Consider the following 14,489-nt stretch of genomic DNA (forward strand, 5'->3'; position numbering starts at 1 on the left):
TTCACTGTTTAGAATTAATCATACATAAGTTGGCCAGATAAAGCTGGTTTAAATGCTGATGGGTTAAACTATTTACGTAATCAAATAGTCACAGGTGCAATGATGCTTCTAACATGTGACAAAAAATGAGAAAGATAACATCAACTGACAAGAGTATAATGAATCATTGTGACCAACGAAGACAACAAAAACTCATGTGCTTAATTACACAATTTATTGATGCAATTTACAGATTATGATACATTCTGTTGCTCTGTAGGAACATTGCGGATGATATCAGAATCACCTGAAAAGAGAAATGGAAAAGAAAAATATTAAATTTTAGCAAATTAGATTTACAATAGCATAAAGCAAACAAGCATCAGTTTATACGAATTTACAAAGCCATCCACAATCACTAGAATAAGACAGGAGTTTATTTACCTGGGTCAGTGATACTCAGTGTACACACTCGGAAATACTTTCCACAAGCTGTTCCAAGATCAATATTGCTGCCGTTGTAATGGTGAACACCAGTCTTAGCCAACATGGCGTAGTACTCAATCTCACTTTTCCTGGAAGAGAAAACACCTTCAGCATCAGATTTACAACTCCACACAATTTTCAAAAACACCTTTATCTAAATAATCAAACTTACAATAACTCACAAAAGCCCACTTTTATGCAGCCAATTTAATAAAAGTAACACTAGTTCAAAGGATTGCAATGCCACTATAAAACCACCGGTCAAAGAATTAAAAATACCATCACCAGACTTTCTACAAAAGACTGCAAATGAACATGTGATGTCAAGGAGACATCAACACACAAACCTGTAATGGGCCAGACTCAAAGAGCACATGGTCAGGAAGCAAGCCTAGCTACACTTACACATTGGTACTTCAATATCAACACAATTTAATAACCTGGTGATGGTTTAACAATGAAACAATCAAGTTCCATCTCTAAAAATACTTCTACAAACGTTTTGTAATACTTTTCAGCTGGATCAGAATCAGTCTCTCTCATTTGCCACTAATTTACAATGGGAGAAAACCTATTAACCTTTTAATGTGTAGCAAATGTTGCTGGTCATTGTAGAGGACAGGAGCAATTCATGCCAGCTTCTGTACAACACCCCATCGTAGATTCAATAAAACCAAACCAGTGTACTTGATGCAACTAGCGATTTTCTCTTTAAAAAGAAATTAAACATAAGGTGAAAAGAAAAAAAATGGCTTCATCGTTGCTCTTGCCAGGCTCCGAAGCCAGACACAAAAAAAAAACAAAAAAAAAAACACACAAAATTTCAATACTTAGACTACCAAAGAAACATAAAATACCAGTACATTTTTTTGGTACTATCTAAAAAGAGTGGTCCCGGTGTGCGCACTCATGACTAGTCGATCGTACAACGACTACCTATCCTATAAATGTTCATACAAATTCAGTTGAAAGTTATTAGACAAATGTTTGGTACCCCCACCATAACCTAGATGGGTTATTATAAAACAAAATAATGTTTTTAAAATAAAGTAAATATTTTTTTAAAAACAAAGTAAATAATTTTCCTTCTAAATCACGTAAATATTTTGAAAACAAAATAAATAAAAATAACACACTACCCGTTTTAACCCTAACTTTCAACAGAATTTGTATAAACATTTGTTTTTACACCTATTACACACATTTTTTTTTTGATTTTCTGTTATTTGTTACGCCCTATATTAACCGGTAGTTGCAGGATCGACTAATCACGACTAGGTAGCACGGGTGCATGAGTATGTGCACCGGGACCACTCTTCTTAAATAGTACCTTTTTTTTTCCGACATCACCCACAAAGTTATTAATATATACACGTATTAACAATTACAGAAAATTAAATTTGGAAATCAAACACACAACCTCACATCTGCAAATTCACAGCTTTACTGAAGAGGATGGCACTCTTTAGTTATTACTCTGCATTGCATGACATCCCATCAGGCCTCCCTGTAGGGTTAGTAAACATTAATGATGCCACTGGTACTCCGAGGGGGTTAAACCGAAGCAAGGAAGAAATTGTGTAAGGCTACATCTGAGCCTATATCCATTTGTTTCAAAACATATACTATAATCACTTCCAGTGTAGGCACAAAGTCAGTAATTATGTGGAGAGATGTATATGACACAGTTTAACAATATCTGAGGGATGAAAGGCAATTCCCCTGTCTTAATGATTGCCATCCCAGTGCACTGCAAAGTAACACCACGAGAAAACAGGAAGCACACACGCAGAGAATCTTTGTGAATAGCTCAGTAAGTTTGCAGACTCATTCAATCCCATTTAAATCTCTTAAAAACAAACTGCATTTCTACAGAAACAAAACATTTCACATACCTTAAAGGAGGAGTGTTATTGGCAATAATGACCAATTTAGCCTTGCCCTGTCTGATAGTTTTCAGGGCTTGTTTGTAACCGAGCACATATTTACCACTCTTCATCACCAACGCCAACCTTGAGTTGATGTTCTCAATGGCCTTTTTCTGAAGTAAAAGAAAATACCATGAAAAAGTTGAACAAAATCCACCATAAAAATTCTATCATCAAATATTTGAAATATAACAAAATCCACAGAACAATTCATTTTTTACCAACCCACAAATGTTGTTTGCTGACCTTATCAATTGTTACTTATAATCTTGGCTCCTCAACTGGCTGGACTCGAGCGTCTCCCCACACATCAATAGGGGATCAAACGCAACGGTCCTGGAGGGACAGTGGTACTTATGTACCAGACACTAAGCCATGTCTTTCTTGGCTAGGAAGGCGCTAGTAAGTCGTACATGAGTGATGAAAGCAAACGAAACCAACTGGCACCGAAGGGCAGACCATCATAGTATATACATTGTAACATTGTTATTATTCCAGACCATTTCTGGGATCGGTATCAGGTTAGTTCAACAGCAAGGCTCCTTCCTTTTAATCTAGATTACGATTATATCGCAATCAAACCGATCAAAATGGAAATTGTAGTTGTGGCCGATGCCAGTGCCGCCTAACTGGCTCTCGTGCTGGTGGGTCGTTGCCAGCCCACCCGCCCCGACTGGCTCTTGTACGGTGGCACGTAAAAAGCGATCTCGGAGCGGTTGGCGTTAGGAAGGGCATCTAACTGTAGAAACATTGCCAGATCAGATTGGGGCCTGGCGATCCCTCCCTGGCTTGTCAGTCCCCAGTCAAACCGCCCAACCCATGCCAGCGTGGAATACGGACGTTAAACGATGATGATATCGGAATTTGATGAGCGTCTGTAGGGGCGGCGCACAAATACATACTGGCAAATTACATAAAACTTGAAATGTTGAAAAAAATTGTAAAGCGTGGCAGCGTGTATGCACGTACGCCCCCCCCCCCATTTCGATATAATCTTAGTCCACACCATTTGAAACGAATTACTGCAAAAAAAAATATATAATTTTTCCGAGTTATTGGAGTTAACAAGCAACTCTTTGCCAGATTCCCTCTCCGTGAGGTTGTAACAGCCGTTCCGACATTCCGCCGATCTCTCTACGTTAGTCTCCTCATTAGATGAGCGTAATCATAAGAAACAGTTACCAACTTTTCCAATACACAAATGTAAGGCAAACAATCTGACATTAATACGAGTTATAGACAAACAACGGGAAACTAATTCAACGAGAGAATCGTCGGTTGTGAGGCGAGCCACGTGGTCGTGGAAGCATGTGCGTAATTAAGGGCGAGAAGAATTTACGGAAGAGAATGGCAAAAAAATAAGGAATTCAGTTGTTTAACACCATGTTATAAGAATCGGACATCCTAATAAATAGTAAAATAAGATCAAGAGGAATATGAAAGGGAAAATGCTTGTATTGGGTCTTCAGTATTAAAAGGCAGAAGATGGCGATGGAGCGAGTTAAGAGGAAACTTACGGATTTCTTTGGAGGGACCATGGCTATGGTTTCACTTCTACTCGATCTGATGGTGGATAAAAGAAATGAAAGGTCAATTATCTATTTAATTAATTACAAAAACTGATAGGAAATCGAGGTTAATTAGTGGAAATTAGAGAGAAACAAACGAGAGAGAATCACTCACACGACTTGGGTAATGGACGTCAGTGCAGAGAAAGGACGAGTCGCGGGAGTCTCGCGAGATTTACGCCCGACAAAGTCTCGCGCTAATCTCGCGTTAAAGTTTGGATTACGAAAACGACGAGAGACGGAGACACAAATAATAATAACTATTTTTTTATTTGTTTACTTTAGGTGTTTACTAATTCCACATTTAAGATGATTGTCTACCTGAGTAAAAAGGTATTTCCACTCTAAATTTAATCTAACACAATTTCACGTTGGTTTAATGAGATAGAAAGAGGAATGTGCTCCGATGTTGCCGCTTTGGCTGTGCAACGTTGGTAACTAACGAAGCCACGCTCCCCGTTGTCATGGAACTTCATCATTTTTCTTAGCAATTCTGCACTTTGAAAAGTTTCGCTCTCTCTCTGTTTGTAGTGGAAATTAAGATAAAATATGCTTTATTAAATTATTATTTATTATTACGATTATACAAATTTTCTCTCTGTTAAAATGTTTTAAATATATACTGAATGATAATATTGTTATTCGTGAATTTTACTTTTTTTTTTTAACTAAGTGACCTGAAGTATCGTAGGTTTTGGCTACTAAAAAACATTGGTAGACTCGTTGTTACTACCATTAATATTATTTCTGAGTTCAAATCCCGCTGAGGTCAACTTTGTCCTTCACTTTTCCAAAGTTGATCAAATAAATATAAGTTAGGTAACTTCTGGGGCAATAGAATCATTTGTTCCCTGACCGTCTGCCTATGTTGAAAATCATTAATATTGTTAATTCGTCAGATTTATAGGCAGAATCGTTGGAGCGTCGAACAAAATACCTTGCGGTATTTCTTCCAGTTCAGTTACTTTTGGATTTCCATTTCCTGGTCAAGATGTAAACACTAACCTCCAGTTCTTCATATTCCGAGCTTAAATACTGCAGAGACCAACTTTGCTTTTCATCCTCCTGGGGTCGATAAAATAAAGTAGCAGACCAGCACTGCCAGCGATGGCATCGACTAACTCCTTCCTTGAAAAGTGTTGTCCTTCCTTCTGTCTAAATCAGAAACCATTCTTAATGCTAGAGTTTTAAATCCTTGTAGCAATAATTCCAAAGAGACTCCAATTAAGAAGTAATGATTTACAGGAAAAGGACACAGAATTAATTATGTGTGGGGTTAGGGTGGGAGGAAAGAAGCAAAAAAAAAAATCGGACAAAATTTTTCACAACCTCCCAATTCCTTGCCTTTTGGTATACCTACACAGCTGTGACAATTTCTGTCCTCATAAGGTTCAGAAAGAAGTCTGTGTCTTTTATCTCTTACTTGTTTCAGTCATTAGACTGTGGCCATGCTGGGGCACCGCCTTGAAAAAATTTTAGTTGAATGAATTGACTCCAGGACTTTATTTTTTAAGCTTGGTACTTATTCTAGGAATCTCTTTGGCTGAACCACTAAGTTATGGGGATGTAAACACACCAACACCGGTTATCAAGCAGTGGTGGGGGACAAACATAGGCACAAAGACAGACACACATATGCATACGCACGCACACACAGACAGCCGCATGACTGTGTGGTGAGAAGCTTGCTTCCCAGTCAAATGGTTCCAGTTTCAGTCCCTCTGCGTGGCACCTCGGGCAAGTGTCTTCTACTGTAGCCTCAGGCAAACCAAAGCTTGTGAGTGGATTTGGTAGATGGAGACTGAAAGAAGCCTCCTGTATATGTATATATTTATGTGTCTGTGTTTCTCTCCCACCGCCGCTTAACAACTGGTGCTGGTGTATTGATGTCCCTGAAACTTAGCAGTTCAGCAAAAGACACTGATAGAGTAAGTACCAAGCTTAGAAAAAAAAAGTACTGTGGTCAAAACATTTGACTAAAATTTCAAGGTGGTGCCACAGTTAGATGACTGGAACAGAACAGGAGGAGACACATAGGACAAAGAGTTGCTCAAGAGGTCACAGATGTGTGATGAAAGATTTCCTGACAATGGACATCATAAAATAAGAACACTAATAAACAAGTGAAGAGTGAACGTATAGTGCGTGTGTTTATTTGGCAAGAAAAAACCATGACCATCCTTAAATATATACACTCACACACACACACACAGACACATGAGTCCACAGAGGTGGTCCAGAGATTCTCCATATAGACAACATTTTGTAGTGCTTAAAAGATTCAAACTTAGAGTCCAGCGTGTTTACAGGGGAGCAATTCCACAAGGTAAAGAAAGGCTGTAAGAGGGATCATGTTGAGTGGATGTAGAGGCAATCATGCAGATTAGACACATTAGATATATTAAATACAATACTTCAGGTGTGAAATACAAAATACGAATATATGTATTCATGCATAACAAGAGAAAGCAAAAGGTGAAGACTTTCTGATGATGAATTTTTAAGTATAAATATATTTATATTAATAGATCCAACTTACACAGAGTACAAACGACAAAGACAATTAAAGGGGTGGAAGAAAGGTGTTATACGTCCAACACCTGTCTCTGAGGACTGTCGTTTGTACTCTATGGAAGTTGGACCTATTGATATAAATATCTCATCTGAAAGTCTTCACCTTTTGCTTTCTCGCATTATGGATGTGTACATATATACGTATTTTGTATTTCACACCTGAAGTATTGTTTTCAATATATTTAATGTCTAATTTGTTTATCTGCATAATTGCCTCCCTTTCTCTCTCTCTTTATATATATATATTATACGTAATGACATCAATGGTACCTGCCCTAGATACAGAAACAAAGAATGGAATAGGATACAAAGAACTTGTGACAAAGCAAACGGGGCGAACATGTGGTATAAAAGCGACAAATATCAAGGAGTGATGTTTGTAGAGGCCACAGGCCATGGGGAACTAGCCTGTAGGTTTAGAAAAGCTCTGAAGGAGACCAAACTCAACATCAAAATTGTTGAAAAGCCAGGGAACTCCGTCAGATCACAACTATGTAGGACATACCCGTTTAAGAATACCATATGCACCAATGATAACTGCATGGTATGTAGAATTAGCCCTGGTATTAACTGTAGAACTCGAAATGTAGTTTACAGTATAAGATGCATAGAAGGTGCTTGTAAGGACATGAACATGATGTACATAGGGGAGACGTCTAGGAGCATTGCAGAACAACTAAATGGACATCTGAGACAATATGACAACAAGAAACAGTCCTCTGTACCCTACCAACATGGAGGCAACTTGGGTCAGCTTGACATCAACATCTTATACAAGCACCCAAAGGACCCAACACTCAGACAAATATGGGAGTATGTCCTTATAAATGAAACTTCCCCAATACTAAATAGGAAATATACATAGTAGATATCATACCCAATGCTTACACAGGTAGAGTAGAATAGTTAGTAGGTTGTTATCTATGTATATATGTGTATATGCACATGTATGTAAGCATATGGATATGAAAACAGATCAACATACAGACGGATAGGTACATAGGTTAAATGAACAGACAAGCACACACAAGGAGACACATGTCCACACATATAGAGGTGTACAATCATACATACAAACACGGTACATAGTTGCAAAACACACACACACACACAAGGAGACAGAGGTGCATACATATACAAACACATACACACACACACATAAAAAATGTACAAACACGGACATGCAAGTACATGAATATGCAGAATACATACATACAGATGTACACACATACATACATATATACATATGCATACGTACATGCATAGGCACACACACACACTGACCCACACACATGTGCACAAAAAAAGAGAAACGTAGTGTAAATAGCGGACAGAGTCAAGACTATTGAAAAGGTTGCAAGACACAACGAAAATTTTAGGAAAATAAAAATAAGAAATAAGTGGAAATTTTACCGGTGAGTGTATTAAATCATATGGCACAAAAAGAGAATGACTCTCTCCAGACGCAACAGAATATGCTTCAACACACGAACTCATATAAAGAATCTTGCAAACCAAATCCAAAAATGAAATAGCAATATTAATAGTAATAATATGACAACAAAAGAATGAATGAGATCTTGATATTATGTAAATAGAGGAATTTGTCTATAAATATATAATATAGGACATTTTTGTCTTAATAACTTTTAACTGATTGTCCTATATTACATATATATATATATATATCTATAATAATAAATGTGAAATTCTGTCTGTCCGTCCATCCATCTGAGATTCCTGTGTCTCAGTCTACATTTACTCTACATAGACATATTATACCTTTTGGAATGAGGATCCTGAGATTGAAAATCTGCCCTTCATTTGGTTCTTGAACATCTAGCGTTGGGGGTCAGGTCTGGATGAGGATCTGTTATTTGCTAATCATTGAAAATTCAAATTTTAAAACAACTTCAAAATTTTGTGAATTTACAAGTTTTTCATTTAAACTGAATTCAAAGTTATACCATATTGGTAGGGTACCAATAAATACTGTATTATCATTGTTCTGTCTAGTTTCTGCAGGATTTAGCATTAAAGTCCGCACGGAGGATGGCTTTTAAGCTAGTAAAATTATAAAGTTAACTTAAGTTGATGCTATTTGCTGTGAGTTTTTAACCCTAATAATAATGTGGCCAATGAAGTAATTCTAGAATTTTGAATTCAATGAAAAATATTTTTCTGAGATATTTCTTTTTCCTGCTTAAATTCTTTTGAAAAGGAAAAAAGCGCAACAAAAAATAATCAACAAAACACCCAGGTATATGTTTCTCATGTAATTTCTGTGTTTTACAGATTACCATGCCCAACAGCACCAAATTATTTTGTGTTGCCTGGAACAAAAAGCATGGTTATATTGCGTGTGGAGGTGAAGGTGGATTCCTGAAGATAATGCATTTGGAATCTCCTTTACGTGAGTCACTTTTCTTTATTCTTTACTCAAAATATATCAACCAATCTTCATGAGCAGGGAACATGAACTCACACAAACAGGCATGCACATACATGCACACACACAGAGTCCAATTAAAAAGACACTGAATGACTACAGTACAGCTTTGTTATTAGTCACAGTTGTTTCTGTACCACTCCATTGCAAGTAAACGATTGTGTGGGGAAAGTTATACAATGTGTGTCTGTGGTTGATTGCATTAGAATGGCATTTTGTTAGATTTGCAGCAGCAAGAGATGCCATCTTACATTGTGCCACACACACACACACACACAGCGTATGCTTTGAATAAAGTATGTAGAACTATTAACGTGATGAATTTCATTAATTGGATCCTAAAAGTATCACTGAAGATTTTTTCTTCTAATTAGTGTACTGAGAATAAGTCAGTCCCTCATTTAGCCAAGCCTTATCCAAGTAACAGTAAGAATTAAACCCAACACTAAATGCAATGAAACACTCATCAATTTTACAGTGCTGCTGCTGCTTACAACAGCGAGATGTTTCTGTCCTCTGGTCCCTTTTTGGTGAAGGAGAAACTGCCATGCTGCTGCTGCTGTCAAGATACAAACAATGGCCCTCTTGGTTAGTTGGCCCTCTCTGCCCCTTAAAGACCTCTAAATATCTACTTCTGTTGTCTAAACTCGTAAATTGAGCCAAGAGTAAGTCTCTAGGTTACTATTTTCTCTCCCTAGATTTGAACCATCTTATTCAGATTCCATGTCCTAATTCTATTTCCATAAAAGGTATGAATGCCTATTTGAGTGTTTTTCCACCAATCAGTATCAGCCGGCACGTGACAAGTAAAAGCAGTTGGCTTAAGGGAAGAGTTGTTTGAACTCCTTCCAAATTGTATTTCTGAAGGTTCTAGAAGCTTTGTTGAGAGTTATAAAAACCTGGTGTATGGAACTCTATAATAGAACCACCTCAGGCAGCATAACACGGGACTCTGCTGCTCAGTTCCATGAAAGGTGCTGTCAATTTCTTTTATTTGTTTTGCATAACATACTTTGTATATTATGCGTAGCAAAAGGCAATCAACCTTCTGCTGTAATGCCAAAATACATACATACATTAATGCATACAAATACTTACATGCACACATACATACATATCTAAATACATGCAACTATCTTCCCATATAATTACTTGCCTCATTCTGTTTCTAATGACAATATACAGTACAAATATTAACAAAAGCATTATTTCTATGTTACACAGTGTAAACCTTTGAATGCCATAAACATGACAACACAACTGTTTTACAATACAATTAATTCATTGTACATGTGTAAAATGAAGGTGTTTGGAATGATAGATATATGGATATACATCTTCTATTGTTGGGTCACTCGTGTTTAAGAAAGCAGCCTCTTACCTCTATTTTTTTACCTTTTACCTAATTACCATGACCAACCCCAACAGTTTGATTGGATATAAAAGGTGCCAAATCTCCTTCAATCACGAACCATCTTAGAAAGGAAAGGATACATTGGATAATGTAGTGCTCTTGTCATGTGAAAAGCACCTGTGCTGGTACTATGTATAAAGCACCTGTGCTGGTGCCTCGTAAGTACTAACTGTGCTGGTACTATGTATAAAGCACCTGTGCTGGTGCCTCGTAAGTACTAACTGTGCTGGTACTATGTATAAAGCACCTGTGCTGGTGCCTCGTAAGAAGCACAGTACACTTTGTAAAGTAGCTGGCATTAGTAAGGGCAGCCAGCCATAGAAACCATATCAGAACAAACAATCGACAAACTCCTGTCAAACTGTCCAACCCATGCCAGCATGGAAAACATGTTAAATGATGATGATGATGATGATGGGGTATCATGTCCAGGAAAAAAGTTGGGATGGTCACGATTGGAATACCTTTGAAATAGACTGTTTGGTCCTGGCTGAACTGAAGTGATCTTGAAACTAATTTTTTCGATCATTTGAAACTAATGTTGCTTTATAAATTCCATGGTTTCTCATTTATTTTGCAGATGATGCTAAGCAGAAACATCGCCATAATGTTCTTCCTTTGAATCAAAATGTGTCAGGACATTCAGGTAGTCATCTTTGTTGTTGTCATTTCATTCAGGTGAGATCTGTATGCGATATCCTTATACAGGTGTGGCATGGATAACTTAGTGATATGGTTATGCAGGTAGTATCAGGTGTGGTTCTATGGCTAAGAAGTTCACTTCACAACTATATGGTGTTGGGTTCAGTCCCACTGGGTAGCACCTTGGGCAAGTATGTTCTGCTAAAGCTCTGGGCTGACCAAAGCCTTGTGGGTTGATTTGGTAGATGGAAACTGAAAGAAGCTTATCATATATGTGTGTGTATGTGTATAAATATAGGGAGCATGAATACTTTCACACACACAGATACACAATAGACTTTAGTTTCTTCCAACCAAATCCAGTCACAAGGCTTTGGTTGGCTTGAGGCTAGAGTAGAAGATACTTGGCCAAGGTGCCATGAAGTGGGACTGAACCTAAAACCTCATGGTTGGGAAGTGAACTTTCTACATGTGTGTGTGTGTGTTTGTCTGTACCTTTGTCTTGGCATCTTGATTGTAAGCAAGCATCAGCATCATCATACAAGCAGAGTCATTTCCAATCTTCTGTGAAAACATGTCTGGCCATATGACCTTGCTTGGCAGCAGGTAAAGGTTGACCACCTGAGAGGCATCGAGCCACAGAAAATCCACCTCAACGAATTCCATCTGATCCATACAAGCATAAAAAAGTAGATGTTAAATGATGCTGATGAGGTGATCTGTGTAACAGCTTAGATATCCATATCTGATATACTCATGCATGATATGGCTCTACACCTAACACAGGAGATATGATCGTGTGTGTGTGTGTGTGTGTGAACTCGTACAAGTGATATCTCTACATGTTGCAGAATGCAAGGGGTGTTTCAGGGCAATTATTATATCACTCACTTCAAACTGATTAAATGGTTTTTTATTTCTTTCGTATCTGCCAGAACAGATGTTTTTATTACAATATTTATAAATCGAAATAATTCTTGGAACAGTGAATCTCAATCAGAATAAAGCTATAAATGATAATGCCAAAATCTAATTGGGTTAATTAGAAATTTGTGGTTACAGCAGAGTAATGTCCCTTGTCAGGCATTTTAAATCCGTTGGAGACTTCTTTGGTTATTCTTGGCCGAATTCTATCTTAACCTTATTTTCTTTCACTTGTTTCAGTCATTTTTATATTCTTTTATTTAAAGATAAATATTAACTCGTTCTATTTATTCAAACCGTTTGGTTCGATTGACTTTTTTCAATAATTGATACGTCTGTAACATATTGGTGAATACAGTTTATTATTTGTTTCATCCTCTCTTCCATCATTAAACTGATGATGATGATGATGGTAGTGGAGGCTGTGTTTGTGATGATGATGACAATGATTATGATGTTAATGATGACCATGAGGATCATGACGATGGTGATGGTGATGATGACCAGGATGGTTGTGATGATGATGAAAGTAGTTTGCAGAGGTTGTGCCAGTGGCGATGGTATTCATAGTGATGTAGTGGTGTTCATGCTGGTCTTTACGATAATAGTATGGTTGGATGAGAGTGACAGTCATAGTCATGGTAATGGTGGTGAAGACAGATTTGTTTCTCATTTTCTTTTTTCCCCCCATGAAGGTTGTGTGCAGATGATAAGATGGAATGACAGCTTTCACAGACTGACCACTAGTGACAGCAATGGACTTATAATCGTTTGGGGAATATTGAAAGGTGAGTCCTCAATGTGGTTTTCATTCAGTTTATGTGTGTGTGTGTGTGTGTGTGTATCCAAACCAAACAGTTAGACTGGAAAGTTTGGTGACACTCTTAATTCCATGTTATATGTGTTTCATTACAGTACAAGAAATACATTATGAACATTTGCCATATTCTGAATGCCTTACTTTACTGGGCATGGAGAGAGTAGGGGAAATGACATGTGGTTTGGCAGATTGTAATGTCATAAAAACTGAAGTAAATACCTATTTCTTTACTACCCACAAGGGGCTAAACACAGAGGACAAACAAACGGATTAAGTCAATTACATCGACCCCAGTGCGTAACTGGTACTTAATTTATCGACCCCGAAAGGATGAAAGGCAAAATTGACCTCGATGGAATTTGAACTCAGAACGTAATGGCAGACGAAATACGGCTACGCATTTCGCCCGGTGTGCTAACGTTTCTGCCAGTTCGCCCAAGCCTCTATACAGTCTGTGTACATGCAGTAAAACAGGTGTAATATCATCATAGATAAATGGAATTATGTACCACAATTATGAAATTGTACATTCAATGATGTTTATCTTAACGAAACAGGTGTTGAGTGCTGTTAAAGTATGAACTTTATATGAAATTTATATTTGTCTGGCATAAAACTGAAGTATAAATCAAGCCATTAACAATAAAGCAGGTGTAATAATACTTTTACCATCATATATAAATGAAGTTTCGTATCACAGCTATGTAATTGTATATTTAATGATGTTTATCTTAATGAAACAGCTGTTGAGTGCAACTATTGAATGAACTATATGTGAGATTTATGCCTTTCTTCAAAACCTAGATAAATGGAATGAAGAAATGATCAACAACCGACAAACTGGAGTACAGGATATGAAATGGACTGGCAGCGGCAAAATGATTTGCATTGTTTTTGATGATGGTGAGTTACAAATAGTTCCTTCAGTGATGTCTTGTTAATACATCCTAAATGTTCTGCGGTTTCAGTGGGTTCAGCCCCCGTGTGTTGTACCTTTGGCAGGTGTTGTCTACTGTAGCCCCAGGCCAGCCAAAGCCACGTGAGTGGCTTTAGTAGATAAAAACTGAGAGAAACCTGTTGTATATCTATCTGTCTGTCTGTCTGTGCACGTATGTGTACCTTTGTTTTGACATTACATGATGGCTGTAAAGGAGCATCATTGTCATAAAAGTGATGCTGTTTATTTCTAATCTTACATAAAAAAACATTCCTGGCCCAGGGGGGAAAGATCATCTTGTTTTGGAACAGGTGAGCATGGGCAACAGGAAGAGCACCCCACCTTAGAAAGTCTGCCTTAGTGAATTCTGTGGCCCATGCAAGCATGGAAAAATGGATGTTAAAATGTGATGATGATGATGAAGATGAAATGATGGTCCTGATGAGTATTTTAAACTGCTAATTTAGTGATTTACAAAATTTTGAGTAAATTATTGATTTACTGTAGAATTCTGGATTGTTGAAGCTTCTTCTTGCTTCGATGGTTGAGTGATATTCCTAATAATCTGCTTCATTTCAATATGTATTGTAAATCTCTTGTTTATCGTGTCGCTGTCTCTTAGGTATGGTGATTGTTGGAACTGTAGAAGGAGAAAGGATATGGGGTAAAGATCTTGGAGAAAAGAAACTTTGTAAAGTAGAGGTTTGTTAAAATTTCAAGTTTCTTATTGTTTTTGTTTAGTAATAGTTTTTGGATTTTACACGTTTG

At 37.3% G+C, this 14,489-nt stretch overlaps 2 protein-coding genes across 3 annotated transcripts in view; one reads left to right on the forward strand and one right to left on the reverse strand.

Moving 5' to 3' along the window:
* Positions 1–195: 195 nt before the first annotated feature.
* On the reverse strand, positions 196–14,054 carry LOC115215779 (60S ribosomal protein L30). 2 transcript variants are annotated; one of them, XM_029785079.2, is made up of 7 exons: positions 14,048–14,054; positions 8,110–8,114; positions 4,077–4,094; positions 3,911–3,956; positions 2,361–2,506; positions 424–554; positions 196–286 (listed from the first exon to the last, which is right to left on the reverse strand). In XM_029785079.2, the coding sequence occupies exons 4-7, from the start codon at positions 3,929–3,931 to the stop codon at positions 234–236; spliced, it is 351 nt and encodes a 116-aa protein (XP_029640939.1). In that variant the 5' UTR covers positions 3,932–3,956; positions 4,077–4,094; positions 8,110–8,114; positions 14,048–14,054; the 3' UTR covers positions 196–233. The 2 variants fall into 2 exon arrangements, with proteins under 2 accessions (XP_029640939.1, XP_036361626.1); XM_036505733.1 differs by lacking the exons at positions 4,077–4,094; positions 8,110–8,114.
* Positions 4,160–14,489, forward strand: part of LOC115215771 (WD repeat-containing protein 35-like) — a 125,449-nt gene continuing 115,119 nt past the window's right edge. Inside the window, exons 1-6 of the mRNA XM_029785071.2 lie at positions 4,160–4,294; positions 8,831–8,948; positions 10,979–11,044; positions 12,660–12,752; positions 13,589–13,687; positions 14,344–14,423. Of these exons, the coding sequence (XP_029640931.1) occupies positions 4,271–4,294; positions 8,831–8,948; positions 10,979–11,044; positions 12,660–12,752; positions 13,589–13,687; positions 14,344–14,423 (480 nt within the window). The 5' untranslated portion in view covers positions 4,160–4,270. The remainder of the gene's footprint in view (positions 4,295–8,830; positions 8,949–10,978; positions 11,045–12,659; positions 12,753–13,588; positions 13,688–14,343; positions 14,424–14,489) is intronic.

This window comes from Octopus sinensis, linkage group LG9, assembly GCF_006345805.1.
Source record: "Octopus sinensis linkage group LG9, ASM634580v1, whole genome shotgun sequence".
NCBI classification, from domain to species: Eukaryota; Metazoa; Mollusca; class Cephalopoda; order Octopoda; family Octopodidae; genus Octopus; species Octopus sinensis.